This window comes from Falco cherrug, chromosome 6, assembly GCF_023634085.1.
Source record: "Falco cherrug isolate bFalChe1 chromosome 6, bFalChe1.pri, whole genome shotgun sequence".
Classification (NCBI taxonomy): domain Eukaryota; kingdom Metazoa; phylum Chordata; class Aves; order Falconiformes; family Falconidae; genus Falco; species Falco cherrug.
The window spans coordinates 38,249,863-38,263,996 of record NC_073702.1 but is presented as its reverse complement, the minus strand read 5'-3'; the positions used below and the strand labels follow the sequence as shown (position 1 = coordinate 38,263,996).

Below are 14,134 nucleotides of genomic sequence, written 5' to 3'. Positions count from 1 at the left end.
AAAAATTACATCTTCATAACAACTCATCCATTAATAAGGGTGAATCTGTTTCAGATGCTTAATTTTAGTAATGGCTGTGTTGTTTATGCCAGTCTTAAATCAACATTAGCAAAAGAAATTATGACAAGCAGTACTAGGGGCACCAGAGAGGGTGGTGCTACCCAGTGGAATTAAGCTACTGGACATCTCCCTCTGAGCGCCCAACACATGAACAGATTCCAGAAGGGAACAGTTCTGCTTCTGCACTATAGGGAAGTCTAGACACTTAGAAAAAGTGTTCTGCTTCTTGGACAAATAATGTTTGTGAAAAGAAACATCTTGCCCTGTTGAAATGTTTAGCACAATATTAAAGATTTGTATTTGTCTGGGGGAAACGATGTTTTTCTCCACTTCTGTATAATAATGTTTGTCATGGTCTAATCTCTGCTTTTCCAGGAGGAATTCAAAGTCGGATATGAAAAGCATTCCCCCCCCAATTAAAATAAAATGCTCCCTCAGTGGAGATAATTTGAAAGCAGTACTTTTTTCTTGTGGGACTTAGTCACATAAGCAGGCTGGTTGTTGTTTATTTATGTGGGTTTATGCTATTGCCAGAAAGCCTTGATAAAAATACAAGAATGTACTGCAGGGTTGTGCAAACAGACTTTTGTTCTACCTTGTTACATGCACTTATTGAGTTGTATTTTCTAGCCATTGAACTGCTCATAAAAAAGCAGGACTCCAGAGAAATTGTAAAGTGACTTTCTTTACCATGGCAGCTGTATAACTCTCCTTTCTTTCAATGAAATAATAATCATTGCAGTATTCTAGGAAGGATTAACATTTGTATCTGGGGTATGCCTGCTTTTCAGTCTTGAGGTTAACTACGATTTCCAGAGAAATTCTGCATCCTTGACTGCACTCTGTATGCTCCATAATTGTGTGGAATTAATTAAAAATTACTGGAGCTTGAAGTTATGAATCCTTTTGCCCTCTCTGTTTGTATTATGCCAACTGGTGGGTTTCTCTCAGTCTCTGTCCTTGGATTTCCCCAACTGTGACTACTCCAACTTTTGCTGTGTGGTTAAAAGCTCTGCTCAGAGGAGGTTGGGAGTAGAACCTAACCTGTGTGTGCTGAGTCTTGAAACAGCTGATCTTTTTCCTTTGACTTGAGAAGAAAGGAACCATATGACTTAAAAAATGATGATGGGCACATATAGCATGGCTATGATGGGAGTTGAACTTTATCTGCTCCAAGTAATTTTTAATTATGGTATTTCAGTAAAGAAGATTCTGGCCTGGTTTCATTCCTGAAAAATGCCTACTCCCCTTCCCAAGGGAGCTTTGCATAGTTAGTGTGTGACCCATGTCCTTTCCTAGGCTTTGGGGAAGGGAGAGGTGAGATGTAGCTGGACTTGTGCCACAGAGACAAGAACTAGAACCTGTTTGAACCAAACTAGAACCAAACTAGAAGGTTTGGTTTATTCTTCTAGTTAATCAAATGGCCGCTCTGGGTTTTTTTTCTGTAAATTTTAATTTATGGTAAAAGAACCCGGCTCTTTGAGCTAAACACCTCTTAAAACCCACTTATCTCAATCAATTGATAAATATTCAATTCTAATGCAAATATAAATAAGAATATGGATTTGTATGTCAGTTACAGTGCAAGCAGCAAAAAAAGTCCAATTCATAAACAGGTTATATTAATAATTACACAGAAAGGTTAATAAGAAAAAGCAAACCCAAACAAAGTAAGGGAATCATTGAATGAAGCCACCCAGCTGCCTGAAATCTAAAGTAAACAGCTGGTGCTTTCAATAAAAACACATCCTCATTTGTGATAATATTTCATTTAGAATAATTGGTCTGCTGGGTCTCATTGGCTTCTCTATATATCCATTAAAATACAGTAGTCTTTTTCCTGCTAACATGTACATCTTACTGAATCACAAAACCCTCAGTTTCTTTCTTCTTTTATGACTTGGTTGACTTTGGAGAACATTCAGCATCAAATTTTTAACCTAACCACAACCGGGCTTCTCTTTGTAGAATCTGGTCCTGGAACGTGCGGTACATAGAGGATGATAAATTCATAGAGATTATACTAAAAAATTATTACTGTCCATCCTGCTGAGATGCTACTGTGCCAAGCATGCAGCGCTGCACCGGGGATGCTGTTTACCTCCAAAGTCAACTGCAGTTTCCCAGATGGTGATGAGCACTGACAGCATACCCTGAGGCCTGTCTGCTTCCGCAAATCCGGTTAGAGGACAGCAGCTTGTAGCACTGAGCCCTTGCCAGCACACAGGAGCAGCTTGCAGAAGCCAATTGCTTGTTGCTGCATCCTAGTGAAGGCTGCTTACTTCTCAGGCCGTCCAGTCGTGCCTGACCAGCTACTGGAAGACACAGTTCAAAACTCAGGAAGGCAGGATCTGCCTCCTTGGACTTCAGGCAAGAGTCAGATCACCCCAGTGTGAGGCTCTGCCTTCTCTGACAGTAGGAACTAGAGCCACTGCTTCTCTGCTGGCGCCAGGTCAAACAACCGGGGAGACATTACCAGTGGATGCAGAGGTACAGATATTACAGGGGAGGTCAGCATGTGTGGCTCAGGGTTGATAGGTAAAGGCTATAGTGATCATTTAGCTCCTGCAGCCCTGGTTACACAGGGAACTTTGAGGTGGCTGCTTTTCTTAAGCATCTATAAGCATGGTAAGGCTAAGTGTTTTTTCTGTTCTTCAGATGCCCTCACTCGATTTTCAAAGGCATTAGTTTTAGTTGGGTATAGCTCTTTTGCCTCTAAACTCTTCAAGTGTGGCTGCTCTTAGCATAAAGTACGTTTGTGCCCAGTGTGACTTCCACTGAAACTGGCCAAATCTAAGCCACGAAGGATTGCCTTGCATTGCATGCTTGCTTGTGCTGACTGCAGCAATGCAGAACCCAGGCTGTAGCCTGTCAGGAGAGTTATTAATGGTTCTGGTGTTACAGGGCATTCAGTAACCAGGCGGTGATATGCCATCGTAATGATTTTTACCCCCGTCTACAAACTAGTATTTAGCTGATGTAACTTGAGTGATTGCTAAAGAAGGCAGTGCAGTGAAATGAAAGGGTAGGCAATCTTACCTCACTTGTTTCAAACACTGCAAACCTGGGGGAAATCATAGTGGTTTTTTTCTTTACCTAGTCAGTTTATTTCAATTTTTATGTTAGGTTTTTGCCCTTTGATTGATCATATTTGCAGAATTTCCTTTAACTGGAAAAGAAAACTTATAGTATAAGATAAAATGATCTATAGAAACTTATGCCTGTCTATTCTGACACTGTGATGGAGTCCCCGCTCACTGAACAGTGGAATTGAACTTTTTTCCAAGGATTCTGAATTTAAGTTCAAATGTGAAATAAGATTTCCAAAGGCTCAGAGCCTATAGGGTTTTGCCCTATATTCTGTACCTTCCAGGAGCTACCTTAATATAGACTTAGTCAATTCCACATCTGTAAGACCGGAGGTTCCAGGAATGTCTAAATCTGTGTCTTTTCTTCTAAAGTGTGGAGGTGTAGAAATTTTGGTCACTTCTAGAGCTGAGCTACAGTACCTGCAAGGCTGGCAGGCATCTTCTTCAGCAGTTTCAGTACTGCATTACAGCTTTTGTCTTGAATTTTCATCTTAGACTGTATCCCACCCGAAAAAGTCTACATACAGTTGTCTGTGCAGCTCAAAACTGAGATTAGTATAAGGAGTTAGAAGAGCAAGAAAGTGGAAATGCTCAGATTCACGTCTAAGTTGTGAGCTTTCTCGTGATTTTTACTGTGAGTCAGTTAAATTTTCTGCTTGTTTCTTTACCTCCTAGGACTGTTGAAAATGCATCTGAAGTTTTGCATTTAGTCAGCAAAAGCCTGCAGCTAAGAGTCAGGCACCCAACACTGGTGCATGCTCATTCCTCTCGTTCTCATCTGGTAGTTACATTGACCATAACTACAGTTGATTCTGGAGAAAACTTTGGTAAGTAGGGTGTTACTAAAATACATCCAGAGCCAGCTAATCCAGAGTCTGTGGATTAAGATTTTCATATTGTTTTTTCCCGTGTTTAATATATTTCCTCAGTTCTTTTCCGTTCTTAACTTCTACATACCTTCTTAAATAACAGACCATTTGATGTTTGAATGCTACTGGAAGTTCACTTTCATAAAAACTTTTCACTTTTCTTTACATGTCTTGCCTTACAGAGTTCTTGAAGTTCTACAGCATGAAACAACTAATAAAATAAATGTTGTAAGTCATAAGATAAGGTGTAAGATAAGATAGATATCAATTAGATACTCAAATACAGTAGTTAAATCGCTTTGTATGACATGAAATTATTCATGCTAAGTTTGTGATATAGCTAACCGTGCATTTCAGGGATCATCATATGCTTTCGGGTGAGAAAGAATTGGGTTTTTTACCTGCTGCCTTGCAAAAACATCCATTAAATTCTTCATCTCTTGAACTGTTAATAATAGGCCACTGTAGGAACAGACAACATAGTTGTCTTATTTACTACAGCAAAACCTGCATTTCTATTTTTCAGTACCACACCAAGACTTAACAATGTATTGCTTTAGGAATAACTTTGGCTTTTAGGGGTTAATTTTGTTTTCTTTTGCTCGTGTTGTAATTAGGCTCTCTGCTTCCAGTGCTAGGTCCATCTCCTTCATACTCTGTAACAACAATATGGTTTTAGAAAGTGGAAAATATTTAAGATTTTTTCCCTCAGATCTCTATCAGAAATTAAACAGACAATATTAGCAAAACAGAACAAACAGTGCCCTCGCTTACCTGTGGGCTTGCCAAAAGACACAGCTATTTCACAAGTTACAGCTCCAGCATTCCAGATGTTAGCTCTAGCAGTTCCAGATTCTTGTCAATCAGACAGATGTTACTTTTCAAAACACAGTGTTTGCACCGTTAGCGCACCAGCCCTGTTGTCTAGCCCACGCTTCCCTTTGCCACTTCTAATTGCAGTCACCCTACTATGACACGTTGTCTGGCAGCGCAGCTCCACAGAAATGGCTCATTTACATTGAATGCAGATTGAGGCTTTCAGCTTATAGTGCATGGACAAGATGTGCAATGTAGGGGGGCAGAGCAGCACTGCAGATGGGACCTCTCTATAGCAATGTGTCAGCATTCTCTATCTTGTTTAAAAGGGGAAAATCCTGATTTAAAAGCTAGGTGTGATTGTCAAATATCTCAACACCAGAGATCTAAGTCACTAAATAAAAAGTTGTAAAGTCTGTCATGAGTTCTGCACCTAAAACAGGGTTGACAAGCCAGCACTTCTTCACGTTTGATTAAGGTTTTTTAGCATTTTGTTTCAGTATTATCTGTTGTTTGAGGGGAGCAGTTTCTTAATTTCCCTGTCTCAAACCGGAGAGGAGTGAGAACACGTATTTTTGCACTGTGTGGCCTGAAGCCATCTATTCTGTGTAAACCAGCACAGCTGCTCCATCTGCACTGTGAGCAGCTAGCTCTGGTTTTAGCGATAGCCTTGCTGGAGAAGTGCAGAGCTCTGCAATGCAGTTCAGTCTGCTCTTTACTCAAGTTTTGCAGCAGGGAACTTAGTACTACTACTCTTAAATCCCAACAAAAGTCTATTGTCACTATTACCGGCAGCAGAGTACGTGCCTTTTATTCTTCTGCATCTTAGAGAAAGAGAGAGAGGAAGATGAAAACCAAACACTGAAGAAAAAAAGCACAACTTCTTTGGGAAAGCTCTTCTGCATATACTCCTGCTAAACTAATGTGAAAGCATATTCCCAAAGAATCTGTCTTCCTCTTCCTTGTGGCAGAGAGTGTGCTGCTGAGGAAGAGGAAGGATATGAAGCAGTCTAGCGCAGCTACAGAACTACCAGGAGCAGTAGGTGACCAACCTGAACAAGTGGGAGTAACGCTGTTGAGGCTAAGAACTCATCATGTGGAGATGCAGCAGTGGGATATGAGGGCTGAAAGAAGTCTAGAGGGAACAGCAGCGAAGGACAAAACAGAAGAAGCAGGATGAGGATTTTTTTTTCTTGCCAGAGCACCAGCAAGTGATGTTTTAAATACATAGAGACAGACTTCAGAGCTTACTGCTCCCAAACATCTAAAATCTCACTTTGGTTGCTGTCAATCTAAAACACAAAAAAATGCCTCTTTAAAGTCCTTACTGGACTCCCATTTCTTGTTTTGCACATACAAATGAGAACAATGGGGATATTAGATTTAGATGCAAAATAACCTACACCATGTCTTGTTACCAACTGGTACGATCGGTTTGATGAGCAAAACCTTAAATAAGATAGAAGACGCCATTCAGCCTGCCTGTGCCATTGCTTCTGACTTGTATATTGCTTCTGTTAGAATAGCCTGAAGCAGCAGGTATTCTGCTTCGCTTATTAATGCCCCATTTTTCCTCCATCTCTATTTCCACTGTCAGTGAGAAGCTCTCCTTGTTTGTTTTTTCTCTTAACCAGGTACTTCATGGGAAGAAGAACAAACCAGTCAGAGATTAAATAAAGAGGTTTCCTGCACCTTTCCACAAAAAATGAGAGACAATAAATCCACCTCTTCTTCCAGACCCTCTTCACCAGCACAACTTGAAGCAACTGAGAAAATGAAGCAAGTCAAAACTAGACTGCAGCTGGTGGACCTGGCTGGTAGCGAGTGTGTTGGTAAGTGAATGCATCTGTTTGGGCATGGATCCTCCCAGATCTAGGTGACAATAGTTGTCTTTACCATTTCTGAAGGGATACATGCTACCCCGCGTTCATACAGTGGGTGCTTTAACTCCACAGATCCTGGCAAATTTCGGGGGCTGATTGTTCCAGTTTTACACTAGTACAGTTTAACTGAAAGTCTGTTTGCGTAAGCTTGAAGTAAGCCTAGGGCGGTCACCCATATCATAGGTACATTATTTGTTCAGACTGGTTTTATTAGGCCTGTTTTTCTACTCTGAAAATTAGCATGTCTTTGTACAGAGATGTTTAAAGTGCGTAAATTATTTAAATATTACAAATATCTTTAATAGCTGATATCACCACATGTGGGTTTTTCTGCCTTATAGTGGAAGTTAGTGTTGAAAAGATAATACTGTTTTCATTGTTTCTTCAAAGAATTTTCTTCCTCCTGCCTCCTCTAGGCACACAATAATTTCAAAAACTTGATTATTTCCTAAAGGACAAGCTTTCTTACCAAGAAAAGCCATGCAGCCAAATGTACCATTCCAGAAATAATGTTTTGAAAACTGAACCAGTATTATGAAAGAGTCTTTTACTTTACTGCCAAAAGAATTCTTGCTGTTGCTCACTGTTAAACCTTTGTTCTACAGAGAAACCTAATATAATACATTATTTTTTTTCATTTGCTCTGAGTACTGGAAGCTGTTTGGTAAACATGTAATTGAGCAACAGTGTGTGTGTGTGTTTTCTCTCAGTTCAACCAGGACAAGCATTTACTTGGTTTGGGGCTCAGTGGGCCAGATCCTCCAGCAAAGCCGGAAGAGCTGTGCTTACTGACATCAGTGTTCGATGTGGCCCAGCACATGCAGCAGCTAACCTCTGCCATCAGCTATGCTGGTGGACTTACTGTCATAAAAGTGAGGGCAGCCATTAACTCATAACTGGTTTAAAATGTGGACAAATCTAAGTGAGCTGCAGTACAGCAGGCTTCTCACACACTGCGAGGCCCCGCTCTACAGCCATCCTGGGTCATTTACAGCATATACAAGCTAAGTGGTCTGTTTGTAGCAAACTAGGTTTCAGTTTGAAAACTCAGCTAAATGCTTCGTGGAAGTTTATCTAACCAAATGTAGATAATCAGCAATTTAAGCATGTACCACCTCACCTATCTGCAATTTTTTGCTTTAGGGTGATAATCCACTGTCTCAGGAGTCCACCTTTACTTGCTGTAACAGAAGCTTGGGGGTGGCTGTATACACAGTGACCCCAGTAAAGCTAGTTTGAGATATGTCCTATCTCAGATTATTTGTCCACCCTGTGGCAGGGTCTTCCAAACCACTTTGCTCTGTGCCTCTGCCAAGAGACTCTACTACTCCAACTCCATCCTCTCCCACAGTCACATTCCTCCAGCCCTTACTGTCCAGACTTCTGGGGGTTTTGTTATTACTGCACCTTTTTCACATTTGCCTCTTCAACACCTCTCTTGTTCTCCCAGTTTGAAAAATGGTGGCCTAAAGGGAAAACAAGATCCCTAGCCTCTCTCTGCACTTCTCTAGAGGTGGGACAGTAAGCAGCTGAGGAAACTATTAGCCCTGTCTGCTCATCCCGCTACCATTAGCTCTGCCTAGCATGGATCATGTGCTCTGGGTAGTAAGAAGTGATTGCAGATGCCTCTGTTCCTCATCCACTTATCCTGAAGAAAGGTTGAATTTGAATAATGTGATGCTAAATGCCAGTAGCAAATTTCTCTTCCCAAAATGGCAGAGGTAAGGACAGGAGGAATTAATTACTTCTAACTGCAGACTGATCAAAGAGTTGCATTTGCAGCACCTCTTTAAGTTGGTCCAACGCGGTGTGTAGACCAAACCTGTCCAGTGCTGCTCAGGGGCAGCATAGCTGCATACCACCGTGCTGGGTGGATGGTAGAAGGGCATCATTTTCCTTTATCGCTTTCCTTACTGCAAATGATACTACAAAACAGGATCTTACAGACTTTGGTGAACATAAGCCCCTCACCCTTACGGCTGCTGTACAGTTGTGTTTCTGCAGCTTATGCCATCAGTGTCACTCCTGTTTTTCGTAAGGGATACAGATGGGGCAGTTTATTATTAAAAATGGTGGAACACAACAGGTTTCTCTCTGGGGACACTGTGGACTGGCGTTTTCAAAAGCAGCCTTGTCTTGTCTGTTCTTATGGTTCCTAATTTCTCAGTTCCCTGTTCTTAACACATATGGAGCCAAGATGCATTGTACAGATGAAGAGATCAACTTTAACATGAGATGCTTCAGACCATCTGCAGACACTGAACCTCCTTTAACCTTCCTTCAAAAGAGTAGAAGTGCTGAACAATGTATTGGCAGTCGAGTGAAAAACCACTGCATCTTGCTTTTGGCATGGGTGGACTGGAAGTCCTGGTTCAGAATTTGTGTTTTAAAAATGTTAATGCAGCAACAGAATTTTTCATCCATTACAGTTGAAGTAGCTTTGCTTAGTCTTACCATTGCCTTTTTCTACACTGTACTAGGTATGTCTGGAGTGACAGGTGCAGCGCTGAGAGAGACGTCTTTTATTAACCGCAGCTTGTCTGCCCTAGCAGATGTTCTTGGAGCAATAGCAGAACAGCGATCTCATGTACCGTATCGGAACAGCAAACTTACACACCTGCTTCAGGACTCTGTAGGTGAGGGATTATTCTGACTTTCGTTCAACAGTAGAGACTACTTTTCCCAATCTTTCCCCTCCTTTGTTGTGTAAAATTAGAGAATGATCTTGTACTCTTTGCTTGTATGTGGGCCTCTATTCAAAGACTGGCTTTGGAGCAGTGTGAGTGCACAGCAAGAGTTCTGAACTCCTCCTGAATTCGGCTAAACCTTGCTGTTTCCAAGGTTCACTTTAGGAATACACTTGTAAAAATCACAGCATCTCTAATAGGATCGTTTAAAGGGTAATAAGTGCATTTCATTGGTGTTTCATGTCAGGTACAGTTTACAAGTTAAGCTTCATTCTTTTATTACTACAGGGTAGTCACATACTTGCACATTCCTCAACATTGTGCCCTGTAGCAGTAAGACAAAGGAGGGAGACAGAACAGACATGTGGTACTGCACTACAGCTTGTGTTTGGGTCACCTTCTCTAGCTCCTCATCTATGCAGAAACAGTTTTAAAGCAAGTGTAATTCCTGCAGTAACGTCAGATTTGTGTCCATCCATATGGTGTATTAGTCCATTTTTCTGCAGCTATAAAGCATCAGCCCTTGTGCTTTTAGTCTCCAGTTCAAGGCATTGGCAGTGATTGAGGGAACAGTTCTTCAGAGTGTCTGAAAGACTCTTAATTTTTGCTTCAACTTGCAATTTCACCTAGTGCTGAAGTCCCCACTTTTAAAAGGGAAAGCCAAAGAAAGGAGTTTAGGAGCTATGTTGTATTAGCATTGAGCCTGATTTTAACTATGCCTGGTGTATGACTTGGGTAACACTGTGTTGAAAGGAGGAATTTCCTTGTTTAATCATTCTCTGTGAACCTCTATGTCTGTTTTGCTTTATTGTCACACAAATAAGCCATTTTGCCATTACCCCAAATTTACAAACATTTGACAAAGTTTAATGAGGTGCCCTGACCCATAACATACATGCTGACTAACTGGTGAAGCTATAAGGGGGGAAAATCTACATTACAAATTGTGAAACTTCTATTCTGCTGCGGCAAATATATCGTTAGACAGACTTCCCTTGAAGGAGCCGTCTGTTTTCAACAGCCTTCTTCATGGGCAGTCTTCTGCTTCATAAAAACAGTGGTAGCCTACGCTCACTGTGGTGTAGATCAGTACATTAGCAGCGTATAACTTACTGAAAATAATGAGGTAAATACGTTTTGTCATTTTCCTGCTTTTAGGAGGTGATGCGAAACTGTTGGTGATGCTGTGCATCTCTCCTGACCAAAAGTACTTAACAGAATCAATGCAGTCTCTGGGATTTGGAACTCGTGCTCGGCAAGTTCAGAGAGGACAAGTGAAGAAAAAAAATTTCCCAGTGCCGAGTAAAGCAAAATAAAACCTAAGACTCCTGTGGATGAAAGTATTATTAATGAGTTCCTCAGACTGAAATGTATATTGTTGTCCTAAAGCCATTATTTTAGACATCAACTGCCAGATAAAATAAGCAATCCTCAACATGGCATTAGTAAGCCATAACCCTGCTGATAATGTTCCTGCTCCAAAGAAAATAGCAAGTATTGACAACAGCTACTATGGTGGAATGGCTTAGAAATAAATCAGACTTTTTTTAGGAAAGCTGCTTCAAGACATGGTTTTGGCAATGTGTTTCCTTTGGGCAAGTAGAATAAGTTGACAGAGCCCTGATTTAGGATGGCTCGCTTCAGAAAAGCCAAGGGTGCGTTCTGTTTTCGCAGTAGAAGACATGAGTCTAAATATCATTCCAGGGCTTCAAAGCAGCAAGTGAAATAAAAAACATGGCTTGGATTAAAATGTCATCGTGGCTTGGTCTTCTGTCTAGCATGGATGGGGTCATTCTTAACGCATGGTCAACAGGTAGGAGTGAAAAGCAACCCCTCAGCTGTACTGAATGGAGTTCTGTTCTCTGGTTTTAGGTAGCAAATAATGGCGTTAGTGAGATGGAGAAAAAGGAGTAAGACTATATCTGTTATCCCTCTGGAATGTAGCTTAGGAAGCAAATGAGGGATTATACTGCATTTTGAAAACACACTCAGGTTAAATGGTTGGAGCGAATCCGAACTCTACTGAGTTCACTAAGACTACAGCTTTGCCTATTTTGTTGTTGGGGTTTTGGGTTTTTTTCCCTATAAATGCTGAAAGGCCCTGAACTAATGTGCCATCACAGTAAAAAAGGATAACTACACACTTCCCATCCATCACCTGAATAAAACACCAAAAACCCAGCTTGTGATATGATGCTTGTCATCTTCAAGAGGCTTGTTGTTGTGACATCATCACGCAGGGTTTGTGAATGAAGTTACCCTGGAGCGGTTGCAAGGAAATTTAAGCAATGTTGGAGACAAGAAGCGGTTCTGAGATGAGTTCAGTTGGGTTCAAAGAACATCTGATGTGTTTTATGCACCACGTTGTTGCTCAGCCGATGCCTCAGGATCCGCTCTGAATTCTTACCTCCAGCAATCACTCGGCCTCTAGACTGGGAGAGAGAGGTCATTGGGAGGTCACGGAAAGAAGGCTTGAATTGCAGTGGCCTGCCCAAAAGGCTGGAGTTTATAGTACTCCAAGTCACTTAACCTTCACAAGCATAAATATTTATCCAGGGATTATATAGCATACTATTATTGGAATTCCACCCTTGAATACTTAACAGCTGCTGTGTTGCATGCCGTGCTCTGGTGCTCAGAATGTTAGCATACAACTGGAGAGCTGTAACAATACTTGTTTTCCTAAATAATGTTGTGATTAAAATGCCTTGACTTCACCTGATTCCTGCAGTAATAGATAGGTTAAAAAAGAATCAGGACCCAGGACTTCAGGAAGCTGCACGGTCACTAAGGCAATCTCAGGTGAGAAAGTGTCGGTGAGCAGTGTTAGCCTGGTAAATGAAACACAGGAGCAGGCAGCTTCAAGCTCACCTTAGTCTCCTGACAGCTGGGCTATGAAAGCAGCCCAGATTACAGCTCTAAGAGAGGTTAAGTGACGAGGGAGGGCTAGCTGATTCCACCAGCCTCTAAGTTCCTCAAGTATTTTTAAGGATTTGCCATTTCTTAACTTGTCATGAACTGCACTTTCTTTTCTGGAGCTGCTTTTTAAAACTTGGCATTTATTTACAATCTGTGTGCTAGGGGAAAAGCAGCAATACTTATTGCTAAAGCTCAGAAATAAACCCCTCAAATGCCAAAAGTTTAAGTTTCTACATTAACGTTAACTGCCAAATTGTGCATCTGCCGCATTCCCTGTTCTCATTTCCCTCGTCAGCACAGTGCATCGCTCACTCTTTGACAGCACAGTGACGTGTATAGGATATGCAGGGCAGCGAAGTTAACATTTTGCTCTAAGTACTTACGGTTTTGGATTTTCCTGGGTTATAGAGATGCGATTGCTCAATCTCGGTGTCAGATGTGACACACTGAAGGAAAGAAGGGTAAAAGTTGTAAGGGTGAAATGGCTTTACTCCAGCATTAAGCTGAATTGTCTTCTGCCTGAAGATCCACTGGGACCTGCTGAAGGAGAGGCAAGGATCTCCAGACATGTAACTGCTGTTCTGAGGAGCAAGGAAAACGGTATGTGCAAGGCCGTATACTTGTCTGCTGTAATTTTTTTTCTTTCAGATCTTTCATGCTTTGAAATAACAGCTACGTTAGAAAAGCAGGTGTGACGTATTCATGGAGCTGACTTTAAGGTTTCCTTTGTTGACTGAAACCGATCCTGATAAACCAGTCCTCATCAGCTTCACGTTGTAAAGCTGAAACACAAGTACCAACACTGGGAGAAAGAAAGTAAGTGGTATTTGAAAGCGTTCTGAAAAATTGAGACAGGAGGTCGTAAGTACCAGGAAAAATGTGATTATTTAAGAGTGCTCATGCGGTCTATTTGCTAATACAGGTTTGTTCTCTGGGAGCAACTGAGAGCAAACGAGAGTAAAAACCACATAAATCAGGAGAACATCCTTTCAGTAGAGCCCGTGAGTGCATAATCCAGAGCTCAGCTGGTCTCTTGTTGCATTGAAGCGAGAGCACCCTCAACCCTACTCTGCCTCCTGCCTGCTCAGCCAGGGCACTGGGTCACTGTTTGGGAGGGAGCCTGCTCAGTGCAGGGAGCGGCCTCTCACCTACCCATGATCGGTGCCAGCTGCCTTGGCCGCAGTCAGCAAGTCAGTCAACCTTTCACCGCTGGGCTCTTACTCTCCTCCTGTCGTGGTTTAACCCCAGCCGGCAACCCAGCACCACGCAGCCGCTTGCTCACTCCCCATCACCCAGAGGGATGGGGAGGAGAATCAGAAAGGAATGTAAAACTCAAGGGTGGAGATAAGAACAATTTAACTGGTAAAGCAAAAGCTGTGCACGCAAGCAAAGCAAAGCAAGGAATTCATTCACCGCCTCCCATGGGCAGGCAGGTGCTCGGCCATCCCCCAGGAGAGCAGGGCTCCGTCACCCCTAACCGTTACTCGGGAAGACAAACACCATAATGCCAAATGTCCCCCCCTTCCTCCTCCTTCCCCCAGTTTATATACTCAGCATGACATCATATCGTATGAAATACCGCTTTGGCTAGTTTGGGTCACCTGTCCTGGCTGTGTCCCCTCCCAATTTTCCATGTCCCTCCAGCTCTCTTGCTGGCAGGGCCCAGGAGACCAAAAAGTCCTTGACTTAGTATAAACATCACCCAGCAACAACTAAAAACACCAGTGTGCTATCAACACCGTTCTTACACCAAGTCCAAAACACAACACTGCACCAGCTACTAAGAAGAAAATAAACTCTATCCCAGCTGA

The 14,134-nt window shown here is 42.0% G+C and overlaps 1 protein-coding gene across 2 annotated transcripts in view; it reads left to right on the top strand.

Annotated features, from left to right (window-relative positions):
- The window catches only part of KIF25 (kinesin family member 25), a 43,368-nt gene extending 32,214 nt beyond the window's left edge, over positions 1 to 11,154 (top strand). For both annotated transcript variants that reach the window (XM_055713132.1, XM_055713133.1), the window contains exons 12-15: positions 3,825 to 3,976; positions 6,469 to 6,666; positions 9,198 to 9,353; positions 10,563 to 11,154. In XM_055713132.1, the coding sequence (XP_055569107.1) occupies positions 3,825 to 3,976; positions 6,469 to 6,666; positions 9,198 to 9,353; positions 10,563 to 10,720 (664 nt within the window). In that variant the 3' untranslated portion in view covers positions 10,721 to 11,154. The remainder of the gene's footprint in view (positions 1 to 3,824; positions 3,977 to 6,468; positions 6,667 to 9,197; positions 9,354 to 10,562) is intronic.
- The last annotated feature ends 2,980 nt before the right edge of the window (positions 11,155 to 14,134 follow it).